This window comes from Pinus tabuliformis, chromosome 6, assembly GCF_031772625.1.
Source record: "Pinus tabuliformis cultivar Carrire ecotype Pingquan chromosome 6, CPIR1, whole genome shotgun sequence".
In the NCBI taxonomy this organism is placed as follows: Eukaryota; Viridiplantae; Streptophyta; class Pinopsida; order Pinales; family Pinaceae; genus Pinus; species Pinus tabuliformis.
Window position 1 is genome coordinate 2,078,872,427 of NC_142292.1, and position 22,572 is coordinate 2,078,894,998.

The following is a 22,572-nucleotide window of genomic DNA, read 5'->3' on the forward strand; positions in this document are numbered from 1 at the left end:
CTCCTTGCAAAATTTGAGGCTTAGAGCGATGCCAACCCAAATCAACACAGTTGCTTCATTATAGGAACTATGAATGCTAACCACCTCATATTCTCCATGAGATCATATCACATCAATATGTAGAAGAGTCCAAGGCATATTGTCTACATGCCTTCATGTATCTTTCTAAAGGAAGAATTTATTCTTCTTTTATCGTGCTCAAGAGATAGAGCATTCTGCCCATTCTATCTACAACCATATGACGACATAACTTTATCTATCTATCAAATATATACATACCTCTTCCTTCAAGTGGCCATCTAGACTTCCTTCGGGCAGTTGCCTTTCCTTGCTTGAAGATGAAAGTACTTCAACCAATTTGTCATGTTACACATCTTTGTCATCATACCATCATCCTTTTAACATGTAGATCCTACATAAATGTAGACCATTTGTGATACGCTTCTTCTCAACTAGAGGTGAGTCTTATAACAAAGATTCCAATGGAGGATCTTAATGATCCTCATTCTGCAAATTCTCCTTTCTAATGATGATGATGTATGATGATCCCTTTATCTTCTATCTTGCTAGGTGACTTTGGTCAAACATATATATATTGCTATTTCGGTTGTCCTTATATGCTTCCAATGGAGATGCCATGAGCTACTTCCTTTCTATCAGGATGACTGCTACAACCATGTAGACTTTCTACTTCAGCTATCCTTCCATGCTTCTATGATGATGTCATCTCTATCTTGCTATAATGCATCATATCATACTTGTGATGCTTTCTATTCTCTTCTATAACTGAAAAGAACTAAGTGAAGGAGATTATCTCAGTCATAGTAGATATCTTTCACTTCCTCCTTTGATTTCTTCTTTTCTGATTCTTCCACTTCTTCGGTAACATGGGCTTCATTTCTTTCATTTTGCTTATTGTTGTCCTTCTTGAGTTTAGGAAAATTCCTCTTAAAGTGCGCATATTCATTAGATTCATAACATTGGATTTTTGACATGTCGATCTTATTCTTCTTCCGAGGATCAAACTTTCCAAACTTCCCTTTCTTTCTAGCCTTGGCAGCATATGCTTGAGTTTGTTCACTTAATCCAACATCGCTTTTTGCCTTCAACCTAGTTTCTTCAATCTTACATATGACCAAAGTTCACTTAATGTACTGGCTTCCTTATTTCCATAAATACTTGATACAAAGTTGCCCCATTCATTAGGTAGTGCATTGAGCACAACGGTGGTAATTTCTTTATCATATATTATTTCTCCTAATTCTTGTAGTTGATCTCTTATTTGTGCTACACTCGTAGGGTATGAGGCTACCCCTTCTTCCTTTGATACCTTCATCTTGTATAATTCGGTTCTCAATGACATAACTTCTCCTGCGGTGCTTATAGAAAACAATTCTACCAACTTTTCATATATATCTTTCGATTTCTCCAACTTTGCTACTTAAGGGATGAGGGAAGCATTGATTGATTCTATGAGGACTCTTTGAGCCCTTAATTCTCCTTTCATGTACTTCGATAGTGCTTGAGATTACTCTTGAGATGGTTTGGAGATTGAACCCTTAACACATTCAATAACTTCATTCTCTATGAGGATCAAATCTATCCTCTTCTTCCATGCAAGGAAATTTGGAGACCCGACCAATTTGTTAATATTTTTCTCGGCAAAAATTAAAGTGTAGAGTAAATTCATGTGTTTCTAGTTTTGAAATATATTCATGTTTATAACACCAACATATGACATGTTGCATTGGGCATTAAACTGATGTGATTTCACCTAAAACTAGAAACCAAGTTGGGACTATAATTTTTTACATTATTCCAGCTAGAATTAGGAGGATCTCTAGAGGTGGCAAAGATTTTATATGTCCCAAAGTTGAACACAAACTTGTTCTCAATCTCAACTCTGGAGGACGAAAGGGTATGATGTTGTGTTCCAAAATGGACAAGTATTCAGAGGGAGATACACAGGCACAACAATAAGGCTTGGTGTTAGGAAGGGTAACTTGTTAAGCCTACAAGGCCAGCCTGTACGTAGATCCAAGGGTATCTTGGATCAAGGAATGATGTTAGTGACAAAGATTGAGTAGGAAGCTCTAAAGATTGAGTTGAGACCAGGGAATCGGTCTTCTAATCTGGAGGACAGGCAGGAGTCCTCTTCCAGATCTGTCAAAACCAGTTGGTATGAGCTAACATTAATCAATGCTCAAGAGCAAGCTCCTAGGAGCATGGTTGGGAGAAACAGGTCTTCAGTGCGGGTTCCAAAGTAGGTAGCACAGAAGCCTTCCAGTTCAAAGGTAGTAGCTACAACATCGAATGATTTGGTGGGCTTGAAGACAGATCCAAATGGAGGGCGTTCTTCCAGAAGTACCTCCCTCACTAAGAGGTAGTGTTGATTTATGTAATTCGAGCAAGGACTTTTGCACAAGCCTTGTGTCTAGGCATGCAAAAGTCGCCCACATTCTCCTTAGAACACTTGCTCAAGTGTGAGCAAGTTGCTAATGTAACTTAGCCTAAGTCTAACTTAGGAAAAAAAACATATTAGTATGTTGGCTTATTGAGCTAAAAGAAACTTAGGAAAAGTAAAGTAATTTACTTTAGTGATTTTGTTTTAATCTTAGTCGTTGATCTCAAGTGAGGCGAGATTTAATCTCGACTATTAATCACTTTGAGATTAGGGTTAGGTTTACGGATTTAGCTCAATGTAAAGTTATACAAGCAAGGCTTAGAAGAGGAAAAAAACACACTATAGCGGCACAAGGTTGGGAGAGGCATCTCAATGAGCGGTGTGCTAGGTCAGAGGGAGTGCAGAGAGGCTAGAGATCTAGATCTGCAGGAAAGCTCGAGCAACGATCTAGGGCAAATTTGTTGGATAAGATCCAAGTTATTTATATTATCTATTCTCTCAAGTGGGCCATTATCCCGAGATGGGAGCCCACGTAAGTTTGGATTTTTTAATGAAAAACTTGTCGGGCAGAAATTTGTGTGTCTTGTTTCATGTGATCAGTTATTTAAATTTGCTTCCACTGAATTTTTGTTAGGAACAACTAGCTGTGTATTCATTCAATATAAAAGTTTTTTGCTAGGAATTTAATATCTGGTGCTAGATCTGCAAGAAAACTAACAAGAACAAGTGTACAACCAATAGTGGTCTATCATCCAATTCAACTAATGATCCATACTAGAATACCCTTAAACATTAAATGAAAGCACTTGAAAACAAAATCATTTAATGTACCTCAAAATAGATGACCCACCTTCATTGGATGAACAGGGTAATTGAAATAAAGCATTGACCAGAGAGTGGATGATAGGCATCTAAGGCAGCTATCTCTGGGTCATGATAGCGCTGCTAGCTAATATATTGCATCATTGGAGAAAATTCTCCTAGGTTTACCCAGACATATGGTGGGTAACAGGGACAAAGGCTATGTAAGAGAGGTAAGAGAGGTGCTCCATATGGACCACCATTGATTAAGAGATGTGTAGTAGTTGGACCAATTTGAAGAATTAATATGCATTGTTTTTGTTGTTTGCTATTTAACTGATTCATGAGAATTTACTCATGTAACACGGGAAAAGAAAGAATGTATATCAAAACAAGAAAACACCATCCCTAGAATCCTTCCTATCTCACATGGAGTGGGGAGCTGATCTTAAAGGTGGAAGCCCTGAATTAATCTTTGCTGTAAGTGAAAATGACCACCATTTTTTAACTTGATACAAATTAACCATTTAGAGTTTAAAAAACAATGTCAACAACCTACATTGAAAAGGAATCCACAATTTCTATGAGTTTCATATATGAACTGTACTTGATTATAGAAAGAGATATCACTGTCATTCAAACAGCAGATAAGTTTAAGAAAACTTGTAAATGTGCCTCTGGAAATTTTTACAATTCAACATATCACCACTAACAATGAATTTCAACCAACATATAATATTTTCACACCTCAGGAAATCCATCCAAGTATTGCAGATTTGGATAAGTTTCAACCATTCCTTCAATAAATTCTGTCACGACATCTGCATTTTCAAAAGGATATATTAATTAGTCAGGGCTAAGGGGCTGCAAATCGAAACAGAAATGCGAACAATGAAGAGCATCAAAAGATATCCACTGTATAACTTTAACTAACCACTTTTATTTCTAGAAAAAGATTCAGGAGCTCCATGGCTGGCATTAATCTGCAAAGTAAATGGCGGCACTATACAGGAAGGACAGGACAAACTAGAGAGGATGTAATGAATAGATTACCCAAGCACAAATAAATTTTAAATAATAACATCAAACGCATGATCAAAGGATGACAAGCTTATTAGTTCTGTGAAGATATTCCAATTCAATAAGCTCAAAGTACATTTTAGTCTTCTAGAATTCAATGCGCTATGGAGACGCTATTGCACAAATGTGAATATTAACTAATTCAAACATTATTGCCATGCAAAAATTTAGTTAGCAGTCTGGTCCTACCTAAACAAAACTAAATATGACAGACATTTTCAGACAATTTACACTCATCTATGGATGTGGGAATTCCCTTCCCCACTGGTGGATCAATCCATGGTTAGTTAAATCCAATTACGAATAATAAAAAAATATTGTCAAACTGAAACAACTAAATGAGCAATTTGAAGCCTTCCAAACTTTCAGAAAACATCAGAATGAAACAAAATGTATATAGATCTACAAAACGATTTAAAAGTCCACATGCATGGTGGGTAGGTCTATCAATGCAAATGGAGGGGGGAAGGGGAGGGGAGTCAGAGGCAGTGTCAAATTTTGGCAGCTCATTCTGCACTTCAAGCAAAATCCACATCATTGCTAGCAGTTACAGTGCACTTAATTTGATAATCTATAAGTAGGTATTGTTACCCTTCATTGTGTCAGGGATATCCATGGTGCATTTCTTCACCAGCCCTTGTAGTTTGATGGTTAGAGTATTTAATTGCACTTATGGATATTGAGCAGGAGGACTATATTGACATGACCTGACATTTCTTGAGCATTCAGCCTCATTCCGATTTGGGTCATGTTCACATTTTTCAAGGAAGTTCACACTTATTCAGACAGCCCGCATATCCCAAAGCATTCCTCATATCTTCAGAAGCATTTTTGGGATTTTTGTGCACACATGGACCTTATCTACACATGCCATGTGGAAGACTATGGAGTGCACTCTTAATTGGTCACTTTATGAGCTTATTATCATCATTTATGAGGGCCAAACTATGCTTAAAATGCCCATGACAGCCATAGGGGTACTTTTGATGACATGGAGGGATCATTTAAGTGACTTCTGAAGGATTAGTGCTTGAAGGGATGATGTGGCACTCAACTAAAGCAATTGTGATGATGTGGACACAACATGAAGACTAATGAGCTGAACTTGAGTGCTGACCCCATGCAGTCGAACGTTAACATAGCTTTCTGGGGCTTTTTAGACAAGTTTTGGACTTGGATAGTCATTCCCATGATTCATGGAAGTACCTTGCTTTGGGGTATGGGCATGAGCATTCAATTCAGACTTACTTTGGAGATTACGGAGCATTATACTACACTTGTATGGAGCTGTTTTATAGTAGCCTTCCCCTCTAAGGGTTTTATGTCACCATCTTGGGGATGCTTTTGACCTTGGAGGCCCATTCAACCACCTTGGAGGTTTCCTAGGAAGGCAGATTTGCACTCTGTATGAAGTTGGTTAATGATCTACATATCTTAGGGCCTCTGGAGGCCAGCATGGCAACAGTGAGACTTGTTTCAAGGAGACTCCCTTCTCCTGCGGCTTTGCTACACCTTGTTCATTGTACATGTGGCTTGACCACTTTTATTTTATTGTTGTGTTAGATTAGTTAGTTATAATTTTACTTTTCTTAGGCTAGACCTAAGAAATCAAATGAGATATTATTATTTTATTGTAACAAGAACTTAGGCCTTGCTCTAAGATTGAATTTTTGGAAGCTCTCTCTCATTAGAGCCTAATTGATATATCTTTCCTGGAGCATTTATGGTTGTTGAGAAATCTAGGCCAGCTAGATTAGGGGTGATTTCTCTTAACTTGATAATTGCTTGTTATGTTCTTTACTTCAATTTGTAGCATTTACAATTAGCTTCTTCTTCTCTTGATTATTATGGTGTTCTTATCATCAAACAGCTACCAAAACATCAAGATCAATGGAACAAGTGGACACAAGATGTAGGCTGCTAGCTAGGGCCAAAACCTCTCCTAGATAGGAAAACCCACAAGTAATTCTTCTCTTCTTATAGAATCTTCAAATGATGAATTCCAAAACCTTTAGACCCAAGACAGAGATCCCTCCAAGACAAAATCAACCTTTTTCTTGATAAGCCACAAATTTTGTTCTTTCAGCAACTTCGACTCTAGCAACTTTCTGCAACTTCGACCCTCAACAACAAATTCTGGCCTTCACTGCCGGTCTACAATTTTTGGCCCTTCTGCAACTTCACACATGTGGAATAGAGAGGCTAAATTATTCCTCCTTTCTTCTTTGCTTGGCTTGTTTCTTCTTTCTTAGTCAAATGGATGATATGTCTTGCCTTATATCACAGATTTCAGCCTTCTTAGGAGATCTGAAATTTCGTTCTTGTTGCTGCAGAAACCCTAGCTTCTTCTTCACACGTGTGAGAGAAATATTCCAAAAATTTTAGATTTGTTTTCTTCTAGCCTTCCCTTGATCTTCGCTTTCCTTTTGGACTTCTTCTTCTTGTGATCAAACTTCCTTGGATTGCTTGATTGTCTCTTCCAAATGAGGTTGAATGCTTCTTATATATAGGTTTTCTAGGAGTGTGAATGGCCCTTAACAAGGCCGACTTGGTCTTGGAGGGATTCTTTGACACATTTTGACTAAAATAAATATTTTGACTTGATACAAGATGCCCAATAGGGTCTATTACATATGACAATGACTCTTTTGACAAAACCCTAGAAGCAGACAATGGGTGCTTTGACCTAAAAACAAATTAACTTTGAGCATGAAACCCATGCTACAAAACAATAATAAATGTTTTCTCTTTCCTTCACATAAATACATAAAATCAATAGTACATAGAATATTATGAAGACCAAACCTAGTTACACATTCCAACACTCCCTCTTAACTAGGGAGGTATTCATAATACATAGATGGTACATGGACATTCTCATACTAAAGAATTTTCATAAGAGTCGGATAGGTAAGCAATCTCATAATGTTAAATATGGAAACTAGGGCCAAACAATGCTTTGGATAGCTCAATTGATGGAGATGATTATTGCAATTAATTCCTCTTTTCTAGAGGACCAAAATCGACCTAAAGATCATCAAATTTCGATAAGGAGAAATGTGTTTTTAAATTTATGCTCTCATATGCAAATTGTCAAGGTCGGCCTCACCTCCATATAGGCTCATAAAGCCTAAACGACATGTCTCTTGAACCTCACCAATTTGTATATATAAAGGTGTCCTCCAACCTCATTTGAGATATCCTAAGTGCTTCTTACCACAAGAAATCACATTTGATCTTGGCTGCAGGAGAGGAGCTACTCATGCAAGGGTTAGAAGACTGTTTTGGTTTCCCTTTAGGGCTGTTGAGGGCCACAAGAATTTAGCAGTAGGCCTGAGCAAGTGAAGGCTTGTTTGAGGGCTACTTGTGCATGGTTGGAGAGGGTTCTTCCTCATTTTATTGGGCCGCAAGTTCTGTCTTATTGCAAGGTCCAAATTTCATGTTTGAAGCAACCTACAGGGAGTCGTAGGTCTGTCCAAGAGATTGTAGAGGCCCTAGAACTTCAGACTGGAGGTAGTCGTGAGGCCTAAACTTGGGTCAGAACAATTGCAAGTTGGATAGGAAGCTAAGAGAGGAAGGTTGCAACCTTTTTGAAGACTCTTGCTTCAAGGAGTGAGTCGTAGGTTTGTCCAAGACAAAATAAAATGAACTAGGTACTTAATTTGGTCATAAACCAACCCTAAGGACCAGCAAAGGGGAGCACCTTGTTTGGCTTGAAGAGTCGCAGTTGTAAGCAAATGTTTTGGAGCTATCAAGTGAGACAGCAGTGAATTGTAAGCAGCCCTAACATACAGCAGTTTGACTCCAGCTTTAGAGGGCAAATTAGTTTGCTTCAGAATCGCATTTTTTGGGCCATCCATTTATCATCAATTTGGCAAGCCAATCTTGACTTTATTGTACTCTCTTTGTTAGGCATTTAATATTAATAACAAGAAGAATTGATCAGGGTTTTCCGCATCTTGGGGCTTTTCCCTGACTTGAGCCATATTTTGTGTTCTCTTGTCTTGGCTTGTCTTCTGCATCTATCATTTATGTTCTTTCTTCAGTTACTGTTAATGTGATAATGATTCATGTGATTGCAAATGGAAATAAAATGTTTGATAAATGGGCTAATATGGAACATTGGAGTAACTGTCCTACGCAAAAAACATGTTAACTCAAAAATTAACACATAAGTTATATTTTTAGCTTTTATCAGTGCATCTCATCATATTAACCAACACTGTCATATAGTAAGGCCTTGACTAACAACTCTATCTCTCCACTAGATTAGAGCATAATGTTGGGGAGACAATGATTTATAGACACCTTCATCATTGTCTCTCAAGACACATACCCCATCCAGATGTTCACAAGGTATGTCCTTTTAGAACCATTCCCTTCTTGGATTTCCACATCCTCAAGGAATCTCCTCTTCAACTACTCTTGCCTATTGGATGCCCTACCTCATCCTCAAAAAGTATTAGTATCAGTCTCAGATGCTTAACCAATCCTCCATTCTTTCTTCATGATTTGAAGACAAGAATGATGTGTTTATCCCTCCCTCTCAACTAGGGGGGATCTACTCATGCCTTTCAATGAAAGGAATATACCCAAACTCCCTCTTAACAAGGGACTTGTTTTCAATAAAATCTATCTTTTCTTCCGTGGAGATCATGGTACTATCAGCTGCTCATAGGGCTCCTTTTTCTGCATCATCATGTCATGAATAAGCTTCAATTTCTACATCATGGAGCCATCTTCTTCGTAACTTCTTCGTGGGGCTTCAGCCATCTTTCTCATCACTTTCCTTGGTGAACCAATTATTGCTAGTCATGTCATCCTTCTTATAATCAGAAAGTGACCTTCTTTGTCATCATTTGGTTGTCCTTCATATTACCACCTCTTCCAAGTCATGTTTGTTTCAGAATCATCGATCCAAATTTATGTGTACTAGTTGTAGGTGAATTTCTGCAACCATTTGTCAGTAATCTCGTTCCAATCCAACTGGTTGCTTGCTTTCAAAAATCAAAAGTGAACATCAAACCAAAAGTACCTTTATATGATGGCCCTTCGTCATGACATTTGCTTCTACAACATCAACGTCCTTTTGTTTATGAATCCATCATATCGCAGTCAAACGAAGTCAAACACTACCCGGTCAACGCTAGTCAAAGTTGGTTGCAACTTGGTCAACGCAGAAATCAAAAAACCCAGTCACACTTTTGCACGTGTGGAGGAGAAGAAGGTTGCCCTGAAATTCGTACGACCCAATCAGATGAGGAGAGAGAGAGATATGTGTGAGATGATGAATGTCCAAATGAGGTAGATTCTCCTATTTATATGCAACGTTGAGGGTGACGAGACATGACTTTTGGGCTTCTAAGCCTACATTAGATTGTTGGCCCACCTTGACAATTTTTCCTTAGAAGAAATAAATTCATAATTCCATTTATACATGTCAAAATGAGATGATCTTTAGATCAATCCTACACCTCTCGAAAAGAGGAATCCAACAAAAATATCATCTCCATTATATGAGTTGTCCAAGGTGGAGTTTAGCCCTAGTTGCCAAATTTAACACCCCCTCTCAACTAGGGAGAACTCCACCTGCCAAACCATCTGACAATTTGTACCATCCATGTCATCCCTGCTCTGCTCTGCTCTGCTCTGTTGAACCATGAAGAAATAATGAAGAAGAAATGATCGAGAGTGTATCATACCACTCTTTCCACTAACCCAAAGTCAATCTCCATTGATCCCAGATCAATATCAAACCCCATAGCATAGGGAGTACTGTAGTACACATTGCGTCCAACGGTATTTCTATGGTCCCTATCCTCATTTCCCTACTCATTGGCCAGATGAGAGGTACTTCCCATGAGTCCTGAACTACATGGGTAGGATGTATTGGCAGGAGAAGGTGAACCCCTCATCCTGCTCATATGCCATAGGAGAAGGTGAACCACTCACCCTGTACATAGCGCACCACTAGGGGAAGTTGAACCACTCACCCTATGGCCACTCATCGCTCCAAGAAGTACCCCAAGCCCCCAGAGCTCCCAGAGGTCAATATCCAACTCAAATAGGACTCTCATAAGAGGGTCTCTCCAAGACTCCAAGTCGTTCACGGAAGGTTTAAGAATTTGACCTTCCCCAGGGGCTTCGTAAGAATGCCTATGACCTGATCATCAGTCCTAATGTGACAGAGCCTTATTGCTCCATGTTGTACCATATCCCAAATAAAGTGGTAACTGATATCAATATGCTCGGAGTGGTCACGAAACACGGGATTATTAGAGAGACAAATCCCACTTTGGTTGTCGCAATAGATTTCGGTGGTATCCAGCACATGTCCAAACGGCTCACTAAAGAACTTCCTCAACCAAACAGCTTCACAGGAGGCCATACTAGCAGCAATATATTCAGCCTCAGCGGTGCTCAAGGCAACCAATTTCTACTTCCTGCTCAATCCAAGATATCGAAGCAGAACCTAGTGAGAAACAACATCCAGATGTGCTCTTACAGTCCACCACACTGCCAGCCCAATCAGCATCAAAATAACCTTGGAGACTCACATTCCCGGCAATGTATCTCAGTCCATAGGTGATTGTGCCCCGAAGATATCTCAGAAGATTCTTGGAAACAATCCAATGTATGTGATGAGGCTTGACCATAAACTGACTACATGTATTCACTACAAAGCATATGTCCGGACGGGAGTTCACCAAGAACATCAAGGCCCCCACGAGTTGACGATACTCGGAAGGATTTCCCAAATCGGGCCCAGCAGCACTTCCACATAACTTCTTGAAGTTAAGTTCCATCAAAGTAGTCACGAACTTGCAATCCACCATCCCAAATCTTTCAAGTAACTTCACAATGTATTTTCCTTGAGAAAGGAAAATCTTACCTACCTTTTGCCAAACCTCCAACCCTACGAAATAATGCATCAGTCCTAGGTCCTTCATCTTGAACTCGGAAGCCAACTCACTCTTGCATTGATGAATGAGAGGGTCTGCACCTGTCAGAAAGAGATCGTCCACGTCAAGTACCAAGATGAGAGGTCTATCATTCCCAACCTTAAAGGTTCGGATCAGCGTCACTTCTTGTAGAACCCAGCTTCATCACATAGTTGTCGATCCTCTTATACCAAGCCCAAGGAGCTTGCTTCAACCCATAGAGGGCTTTCTTCAACCTGCATAAATGTGTCTTACGATCTTGAACATTGAACCCCTCGGGTTGTTTTACAAAGACTTCCTCCTTAATTGAACCATGCAAGAAGGCAGTTTTGACATCCATCTGGTGTAGGTTCCATCCTTGCGAGGCAGCAAGGGCTATAATCGAACGGATGGTGGTACATCAGGCAACTACTGCAAATATCTCATCATAGTCCACACCTTCCTTTTGAGAGAAGCCTCGAGCAACAAACCTAGCCTTGAACTTTTCAGCACTTCCATCAGCTCCATGCTTGATCTTGTAGATCCATTTCGAAGTGACCACAAATTTGTCCTTGGGTCTAGGGACCACATCCCAGACATCATTCTTCATAATCGACTCATACTCTTCGTTCATAGCATCCTTCCATACAAGGTGTTTCACAGCTTCTTCGAATGTGCAAGGCTCAATTTGAACAATGGAGCTCATGGCAGCTAAGTACCCTTGGTACCTATTCAACTTCTTACTTTCACGAAATGTCCCCCTTGGTGTAATATATCTCTCGGCATCTTCAAGAGTTTACCTAAGCCATGAGGTTCTCCTTTTTTAGGAGGGCTCATGGGGAGGTGGATCAATGGGGTCCATTAGTCCTTCAACATCGGGCATCAACTCATCCTACGATTCTCCATGATTTCCTGTGTCTGCTTCTTTGTCCTTCCTTGGAATAGGAAGCTTCCTAATCTTCCCAAGGGCAGCATCTTCATCGAAGGTGACATCATGACTTATCTCCACTTCCCTTTGACCAGGCACATAGATTCTATATGCCTTAGAAGTTTCATTGTAGCCCACAAATGTTCCTTTCTTCCCAGATGCATCCAATTTGCTTCTCTTTTCTTTCGGCACATGAAAATACACAGGGCTACCAAAAATTCTAAAGTGAGAAACATCAGGTTTCTTACTAGTGAAAACTTCTTTGGGAGTTTTGGAGTCCAAGGCTTGATGAGGGCGTCTATTTTGAACATACACGACAGTGTTGGTAGCTTTTGCCCATAGAAACTTCGGAAGGCTTTAATCATGAAGAACGGCATGAGTGGCTTCTATAATAGAACGATTCTTCCTTTCAGCAACACCATTTTGTCCAGGAGTATATGCGGTAGTAGCCTCCCTCTTAATCTTAGCTTCTCTACAATAGTCCTTGAATTCATTTGAGTCATACTCGATTCCATTATCGGTCCTCGATAATTTGATCTTCTTCACTATTTGATTTTCCACCAAGGCTTTAAAAGAATGGAACCATGTGAACACTTCGTCCTTCTTCCTCAAGAAATAAATCCAAGTTTTGCGAGAGAAATCATTCACAAAGGTAGCATGATATCAATATCCTCCCAAAGATGTCACGGGAAACATACCAAATAGATCAGAATGAACCAATTGCAAAATGTTAATAGTCTTGCTATCACTTGACGGGAATGCTCCCCTTGTATGTTTTCCTTTGGCGCGTCCCTGACAAACACCTTCATGTTCTACTTTAAATTCGGGCACACTTGTCACCATCTTCCTTACATCGAGTAGGGCTTTATAATGTAGATGAGCAAACCTCCGATGCCATAATTCAAATTGAAGAGATGTGTCGCAAGACATATCTCCCAATGGGCTTCCTCCAACTTGATATAGGCTATTAACCCTTAATCCAAGAGTAAATGTTTCTTTGAAATTTCATTTCCAAACATGTACCTTTCCATCGATGAATGCCACCTTGAATCCTTTGTCCTCCGTTGTCGAAATGGATACCAGGTTCCTTTTTAGATCGGGTACATAGAGTACTTCTTGTAGAAGAATGGCACTACCTTGATTTAATTGAAGAGTAACATTCCCAGCTCCTTTCACGAGATAGGTGGCATTGTCTCCAAGAATGATTTCCAAATTTGTATCCTTTTCTATCAGATTTGAAAGAGCATTCTTATACCCAGTGAAGTGCCTTGAGGCACCACTATCAATCAACCAATTTCCCAAGGTATCCGATGGAGAGGCGGTAGAGAGAGCAAATATAAGATAAAATTATTTTTCCTTGTTATCTACAACATTAGATTCATCATACCTGGAGTTACTTGATCTTTTGAGAGGTCTACCATTTCCATGTTGAGTAGCGAGAGCATTCCTTTTTCCTTTGTTGTTGAATCTGCCATTCCTTTGATTGTTGTTGCCCCTGAAATTGTTGTGGTAGTTGTTTTCATCATTCCGAGGTGTATCCCTTCTATTAGGACACTCCCTAGCATAGTGACCAAACTTGTTACAAATGAAGCATCTTCCCTTTCTTCCATCTCTGAATCTCGGTCTTCCTTGACATTGCTTCTTTGAACCTGCATTGTTTTTCTTTTTAGCATGAGCAGAGAATGCAATAGGATCATTTCTATTTGAAGGCACGTCTCTCTCCATATCCTTGTCTCTTCTTGAGTACATCTAGTCAACAATTCATCAAAACTTGGAATCCTGTTATTGTTGAGGGTAGTAGTGTTGAACACATGCCATTCACAAGGGAGACCTCCCAGGGCAATGAAAGTGAGCTCCCTATCATCAATAACTTCTCCAATTGAAAGATCATTTTTTATCTCGGTAATCCTCATGAAGTAGGATTGTATATCTTCACCTCTTCCCTTCTTTATGTCCTTCAACTTGTTTTTGAGAAAGAGAACTTGGTTTGCATTGCTAACTTTGAACATGCCAACCAACATGTCATACATCTCCTTAGATGTGTTCAAATCCAAAATGTATGCAACCAAATGCTTGTTAATAGAATCCCCGATGATCTTCTTAGCTTTGACTTCACCTTTCTTGTACTTTGTTTTAGCGGGCAGCGAGTGCATTTGAAGAATGTTCAGTAATCTTTCCCTGCACATAATCCATAACATCCTGCTCTTCCAAAGTCAAATCAAGAGACATCTTCCATGCATGATAATCAAACTTATCATTGAGCTTGTCATCAGTTTGATGTAAGATGCGGAGGTCGTTGAATCTTGTCCTTGTCCAACAAATCTCAGTGATTTCTCTTTTCACTCTTGCTTGGGCTTTGTCTTCACCTCAACTCCAATACCATGTTAATTTTTGGATAGCAATGGTATGTTCTATGCTTTATAGCAATTTACTTCAATTTTTCTCATTAGCCCAATATCAATTTCCAGATTAGTAATCACATTAACATGATAGTAAATGTAGATATAACATAAATAAATAGCAAAAGACAAGCCAAGACAAGAGGGCACAATATTTCGCGGATGCCAAGGAAAAACCCCAATGCGGGGAAAACCCTTTGATCAAATCTTCTTATTATTCTTCAAAAGTTCCACACAGAGAGAGTACAATATACAAAATTCACTTGCCCAAACACACTCAAATTTGTCCAGTCAAACTACAGTCAACAAGATGCCCTAACTAGAAAGTCAACACTGGTCAAATCAACAGAATTACTCCTCCAAATCAGCTCGGTCAATCCCGTCGATTCAGCCTCCAAAAACAATCCAAATCAGCCCAAAATAGTCCTGAAGAAATTGGTCAAATCTGGTCAACGCACAGTCAAACCTACAGTCAACACTGGTCAAATTATTAGTTTTTTGTAGCATCGAAAGTTCTCTAGCCTTGAAAATTGGTGGAGAGGCTAAGGCACATCAGTTCTAAAGAACGCAGAAACCGTTTGGTGAAATTCCACCCAGATTGTATTTTATTAAAATAATTAATATTTTTAATGGAGTTCCTAAGTCTAAACTTAGGGAAATTAAAATATTAATAGGTATTAATCAAAATATGGGTGAGAATGATCTAGAAGGCGGATCAAGTCATGTTTTAATCTTAGTCATTGATTAAAGACTTAATCTCGGCGATTGAAGACCCAATAGTAAAAGTATAGAATGGAGGCTTGGGGTTCATTTGGAAATACACAGAGAGATTGAGGAAATCGATTTTCTGAGGTGAGAAGTTCTCAGGAGGAAAATTGATTGGGGAGATCTTGCCGCTGAGGAGCAGAGAGAATCTGGGAGAAGGATTTTCCGAAAAATACAAAACAGAGAGGCGGAGAGAGCTTGCAGAGAGGCAGCGCAGTAGCCGGGAGAGTTGACACTGGGCCAGTCTGGGCCCACACAGTCCTGACGCAGAGCTAGAAGGACTAGCGCAGAGCATAAAAGTTGCCTATCACGCAGAATCAAGAACTAACGAAACTGCTAGACCTGTCGGAACTGTCGTGAACTATAGGAACTGCAGGGACTGTTAGAATTGTCGGAACTGTCGGGAACAGCAGGAACCAGTGTTGCACGAAGCGCCCGCCCCCCCCCCCCCCCCCGGATCGAAGCTCCGAAGCGTGCCCCGTACGGAAGCGCCTAGGAAGCGTCGTACGAAGCGCGCTTCGGATCCATGGAAGCGGCGCTTCGGTATTTTAAAACGCTTCCTGGAATTTCCGAAGCGCCGGCCGGAAGCGTCGCTTCCATGGCTCCGAAGCGCGCTTCGTACGGCGCTTCGGGCCTCCGTAGCGCGGCGATTCAGAGCAGGAAGCGGCCGCTTCGCGCACGCTTCCGTACGCTTCAGCGAAAAGGGGCGCGCCCAAGGGAAAAAAACAGTCTTTTTTTGTTTTATTTTTTAAGTTATGTTCACTCAACATTAAGGGGGTGGGTTAGGGTGAGGTTAGAGTGAGGTTAAGGTGAGGAATGAAAAGAATAAAGCCCCCATTCATTCCTCATTTTCTCACTTTGAGTTTATGAGAGTTGGAGAAGAGAAGAGAGGAGAGGAGAAGAGAAGAGAGGAAAGGAGAGGAGAAGAGAGGAGAGCTTGGAGGAGTGAAGAAGGAGGAGCTAGGAGAAGGAGGAGGAGCTTGGAGGACTTCATCTACAAGAGCTAAAGAGGTAAGTTCAAACCCCAAACTCCCTTGTTTTTTTGACAATTTTTTTGTATTTTTCTCCTCCCTCTCCTACTCTTTCCCATTGTTTCTACTTGCTCCTTTATTTACAAGTTGCCGTTGTCCACCACCTATATCCATATTCCAAGATGGTGTTCTTTTGGCTTCTATGTATCATTCCACTCTTGGTTTTAATGATGGCAAAGGTGAGGAATAGAAGGGAAGAAACAGAAGAGGACATTGGTGATGGTCCTAATGGGAGTGACCCAATGTATGATGAGGAGGAAGGGTTTGAAGAGGAAGGGGATGAACTTGAAGGGGACACTGAAACACAAGATGGGAAAGCTACATCAACACCCTTGTGGAACTATGTGAACAAACTTGATGGGGGAAAGGGTGGTGGATCTTACAAATTTGTGTGCCCTCATGGTTGTCATGGAGGAAAACCATATTGTGGTTCATATACCCCTCTGAGGAGGCATCTTTGTGGGGCGCTGGACAGTGATGAAAAAAAGGGTTCTGTGGGGGTAAAAATTTGCCCAAACATTTCAACTGAAGAAAGAAGAAAATACATCCAAATAGAGATGGCTGCACAACAAAAAAACAAGAAACAAAAAACTCATTCTGAATCAAGTGCAACCTCTAAATTTGGTAGTTGCTCATCTCCTCATGGTACTTCTGCAAGCTCTGGAGGTAGAAGAACAATAGGGGATTTCCTTAATGTTGCTGGGAGGGATGATGTGGACGGAAAGATAGTTCGTTTTCTTTGTGCTTGCGGTGTACCATTCAATGTGCTTCGCTCTCCCTATTGGCATGAAATGGTAAAGGCCATCAATGAAGCCCCAAAAGGATACAAGGCCCCCAACTATGAGAAAGCTAGAACAATGTTATTAGAAAGAGAAAAAGCTAAGGTTCAAAGAGCTTTGACACGTTTTACAAATGAGTGGGTAGATTCTGGGGTATCCATTGTATCAGATGGGTGGACAAATATTAGAAACCAACATTTGATAAATGTTCTTGGTGTTTCTTCTAGTGGTGCAGTATTTATTGCATGTCATGACTCCTCCTCCATCACTGCATTTGCACAAAACATTGCAGATCTCCTATTGAAATCAATCAAAGATGTTGGTCCGAATAATGTGGTTCAAGTGATCACAGATAATGCAGCAAATTGTAAGGCAGCAGGAAAAATTATTGAGCGTACTCATCCACACATCTTTTGGTCTGGGTGCCTGGTTCACACATTGAACCTTTTGATGCATGATATTGTGAAACACAAAGAATGTGGGTGGATTGCTGAGGTTTACAGGAGAGGGAAGCAGCTCATTAAATTCATCACAGGGCATACAAGGGTAAACTACTTCTATGGCACTTACTCCAAGTTGCAATTGCTTAAAATTGCAAAGACAAGATTTGCTAGTTATTACCTCACCTTTAGGCGGCTAGTGAAGGTGAGACAAGCTTTAACTAATCTGGTGTGCGCTAAAACATGGGATGAAATTAACACTGACATAGATGGTGCTAATGCAGTCAAGGACACTGTTCTTGACAGTTACTTTTGGGGACAGGTTAAATATGTTTTGCAATTCACCAAACCAATTTATTACATGATCAAGTTTGCAGATTCAGATCGACCAGTAATTGGGGAGGTGTATGAGCAAATGGATAGCATGTTGGGGCAGATTAAAGACATTGTTGAGCCTAGAGATATCACCTTGTACAATTATATTCGTGTAGAGGTGGAAAACCGATGGGAAATGCTAAATGTTCCATTGCATGCATTAGCATATGTTTTGACACCTAAATACTATCATCCATCATGGCTTTCAACACCAGCACCTGGGGGGGGGGGGAAGTAGGAGAAAACCACACCAAGATCAAGAGGTTCACAAAAAATATATGGCTGCATTGAGTAAATTAATCCCTGATGAGGAGGAGGCTGCATTGGTACGGAGACAGGTGAGCAACTATACGCTCAACACTGGTCCATTTGGGAGCATGCATGCAATTAAAGATCGAGAGACTTTTTCTGCTCTTGAGTGGTGGAACATGCATGGAGGGGGTACTCCACTTCTACAGAGTTTGGCATTGCGGGTGCTATCACAGGTGGTAAACACTTCTTCTGCAAAGAGGTGTTGGAGCGCTTATTCTTTCATCCACAGTGTTAAAAGGAACAGGTTGAATTTAGACCGGGCAGAGAGCTTGGTTTATGTTCATTACAACTTGCGATTGTTGTCCCATTACTGTGAAGATGCAAAGTCTAATAAAGACTTGTTGATTTGGGAGAAGAATCCAGAGGAGCCCAATTTGGAGGATGGAGTGTTGCGACTAGAGCAATTAGAGGATGCTCTTATCCAGGTATGTCCATTGTGGTATGAATTTTCCAATTTTCCCTTATAAAGCATTTCTCTAATTCATGTTTTTAATTTTTTTGTTAACTAGTGTTTTTTTTTTGCATGAATTTTTTGAGCGATTCTAGGATGATGATGACCGTGTTGATATGCCACCACCCCCATCTGGTCCCTTGGTTCCTAGGTTCCATGGTTCAACACCAACAGCAGGGGGTTCTTCTTCATCAGTTTCAGTGCCACGACTTCCACAGGCACCATCTTCTTCATTGCCACCACGTGGAGGCCCGCCACCACGTTCTATTCGTGGTGGAAGGAGGAGAGATTAGTAGATATATTCACAATCTACTACTTTTTGTCATAGATTACTCATTAAACTTGTAGACTTGTGAATTTGAATTTTGAACCTTTTTGGCTTGGCGGTGACCAAGTGACATATTTTGTAAACATTATTATTTGAATTTTGGACATGACAAATGTTGACAGTTGCTCACTTGCTAGATAAATCATAATATGCTCTATGTTTTATGTTTTATAATATGCTTAAATGTTTTATGTTTTATAATATGCTTAAAAATTTGATGTATGTTTGTAATAGATAGAATATAGATGATTGTTGTACATACTAGTAACTACAATGGAATCATGGATGCCATATCTATCTTGATTTATGCAAAAATATGCATGTTTTCATGTCTTCTACAATTAATTTGGTATTTGGGATGTTTGTTTTGAGTATAAATGCAAAAAAATATAAAATGTATATATATATATAGCAGACGCTTCCGCGGATGCTTCGCTTCCTAGATTTTTGGAAAATGACGCTTCGGCGTCCCCGCTTCCAAAAAACGCTTCCGCTTCACTCCCGCTTCGTGCAACATTGGCAGGAACTGCTAAGAACTGTTGGAATAGCTGGGAGAGTTGACACAGAGGGCAGAGAAGGTGACGCAGGGCTGACGCAGAGCCAGCGCAGAAATAGTCGGGGTTAGCCAGTCTTGTGCCGGATCAGCCGGAATTCTGCCGGGTGAAGTGAGGTAAAACTCACTCAGATTTTCTGCCAGTATTTTCTCTGTAAAGGATTGCTAGATGAGCATCCTAGATTGTATTCAAATATTTACTGCCAATAATAAGAATCCTCAGATCTGTTGCACTGGTTTTCCCACATTGGGTTTTTCCGGGGACGATTGTCCAAAAACAAGTGTGTCAATGTGATTGTTCATATGTTGATGTTTCTCTTGCCGTTTAATTTTCAGTTCTAGTTTGTGAAGTCTACAACTGAATTTATTTTGGTATTTACTAAAGTATTGGTAAATAACTTATCATAAATAAGTAGGAGAAATAAATCAATTATTGCAGCAAATTTTCACATGGTATTAAAGCAAGGTTCAGGCAAGATGGAAGCAAAGAAAAAGGGCATGGAGAACAGTAGGGATCAGAATATTTCCAAATTAGCTTCCAGGCTGGAAGAGGAGTTTGCTTGCTTATCAAGTTCTGCATCAGCCGAGGACTGGTACATTGATAGCAGGGCTTCAGCTCATATGACCAGAGAACGAGAATATTTCTCGATCTATCATGAGGAACATATGAACTTCAAATCATAATGGGTAACAGGACAAAGTGCACTCCAGTATGAAAAGGAACTGTTATATTGCAGAGAGCAGCAGGAGATAGTCTTCGAGCCACGAATGTACTAGATGTGCCAAGTATGGGAATGAATTTGATTTTTGTCTCCCAATTACAAGATAAGCGATATGATGTATACTTCATTGGTAATAGAGTATATGTCAAGCATCCAAGGTGGAAAAAGAGGGCCTAGATTGGAACTCGAAGGACCAGATTATACAAGTTGCAACTCGAGTCTCCTATGGCACTGATAAGCAGTAATGTCGATGGAGAAAAAGAATTAAATGAGGTGTGTTATAGGAGGATGGGACACTTACATCATGGGGCGTTACGGATGCTCAGGGAAACTATTATGGGAGTTCCAGTGCTTACTACCAAGCATGATGATACATGCAGAGGCTGTGTGCTAGGTAAGTACGCCAAAGCAGCATATTCCAGAAGCAACAATAGAGCTAAGAGTGTATTGGGGTTAATACACTCAGACATTTGCAGTCTGATGTCTACAAGGGCCATCAGTGGCGCTGAGTATTTTGTTACCTTCATAGATGACCATTCCAAGAAAACTTGGATCTATTTTTTAAGAACCAAGGATGAGGTCTTTGATCGGTTTAAAGAGTTTAAGGCTCTAGTGGAAAACCTGACAGGAAGGAAGATCAAGATATTGCGCTCAGACAATGGCGGAGAATACACAGATAAGAACTTCACTGATTTTTGTGCAAGAGAAGGGATCCGAAGAGAATGGACAACACCCTATAATCCAGAACAAAATGGAGTCACAGAAAGGAAGAACAGAACTATTGTTGGAGCAGCAAAGGCGATGTTATATGATCAGAATCTACCCAAGTTTTTATGGGCAAAAGCATGCAGCATGGTTGTACACATTCAGAATAGGACTCCTCACGGGGCTTTAGGAAAGAAGAGACCAAAGGGAGTTTTCACAAGAAAGAAGCCAGAAGCAAGTCATCTAAAGATATTCAGAAGTGTAGCTTATTGCCATATTCCAGAAGAGAAGCGGAGCAAGTTAGAGCAGACTGCCGAAGTTGGGTATCTAGTAGGTTACAGCGAGACTTCAAAGGCATATCGGATCTACATTCCGAGAAGTAGAAAGATTGTAGTAAGGCGGGATGCAAAGTTCATGCAAGATAGAGCTTTCAGGAAATCCCGTGAGATACCATTTGAAGAACAGGATGAGGACGCTCCTCTAGTCCAGCAACAGGGATCAAATCTGGCAGGAAGACAAGCATTTGGTTCAAGCATGGTAACCAGTACTAGCATCTCCTCAAGAAGAGTAGCAAGGAGTGTCACAGCGGGTATAGGACGAGGAACAGATGGAACCTCCCACCACTAGTGGAAGAACTAGCCGAGAAGTACGACAAACTCTGAGGGACGCAGAGGAATTCATTGGAGCCCCTAGAGCCGAGGAAAGGAAATGTAGACAACCTTACAAGTACCAAGCATTGGTAGCTCAGGTCGAAGAAACCTCTAGTTTTCAAGAAGTCGTACAACACCAGGTATGGGTGGATGCCATGGTAGAAGAGTACAATTCTATCATGACAAATGATGTCTAGGAAATTGTACCAAGACCAAAGAACAGATCAGTTGTAGGTTTGAGATGGATCTATAAGATCAAGTACGCTGCAGATGGCAGCGTAGATAAGTACAAGGCTAGGTTTGTTGCAAAAGGATATGCGCAAAAGGAAGGAATAGACTATGAGGAAACCTTTGCCCCAGTTGCTCGATATACCTCTATCATATATCCCTTGTAGCACAGATGGGATGGGAGATTCACCAAATGGATGTCAAGACAGCGTTCTTGAATGGGGTGATAGAAGAAGAGGTATATATCGAACATCCAAAAGGTTTCGAAACACATGAAATCAGAACTCGTGTGTGCAGGTTGAAGAAAGCCTTGTACAGGCTAAAACAAGCACCCAGAGCTTGGTAGGGTCGAATTGACAGCTACTTACAGCAATTGGGATTCATCAAGAGCGATGTCGATCCCAGTCTTTATTATCTGGTGGTAGAAGGGGAGCCATTGATTCTGGTATTGTATGTGGATGATCTATTTTTGACAAGATCATCGAGACTCATAGAGGATTGTAAGAACCTGGAAACTAATTTTGATATGAAGGATTTGGGGCTAATGCACTATTTTCTGGGATTGGAAGTTTGGCAGTAGGATGGTGAGATCTTCCTTGGCCAGGAAGATATGGATCAGAAATTCTAAAAAGATTCAGAATACAGCATTGTCGACCTATGGCTACACCTATGATTACCAATTGGAAGAAAATAGATGCTTC

General features: G+C 40.3%; 1 protein-coding gene across 1 annotated transcript in view; it reads right to left on the reverse strand.

Annotated features, from left to right (window-relative positions):
- LOC149267565 (putative 3,4-dihydroxy-2-butanone kinase) overlaps positions 1-22,572 on the reverse strand; it is a 376,959-nt gene that overhangs the window by 348,660 nt on the left and 5,727 nt on the right. The window contains exon 3 of the mRNA XM_089433400.1: positions 3,953-4,026. Coding sequence (XP_089289526.1) covers positions 3,953-4,026 — 74 coding nt within the window. The remainder of the gene's footprint in view (positions 1-3,952; positions 4,027-22,572) is intronic.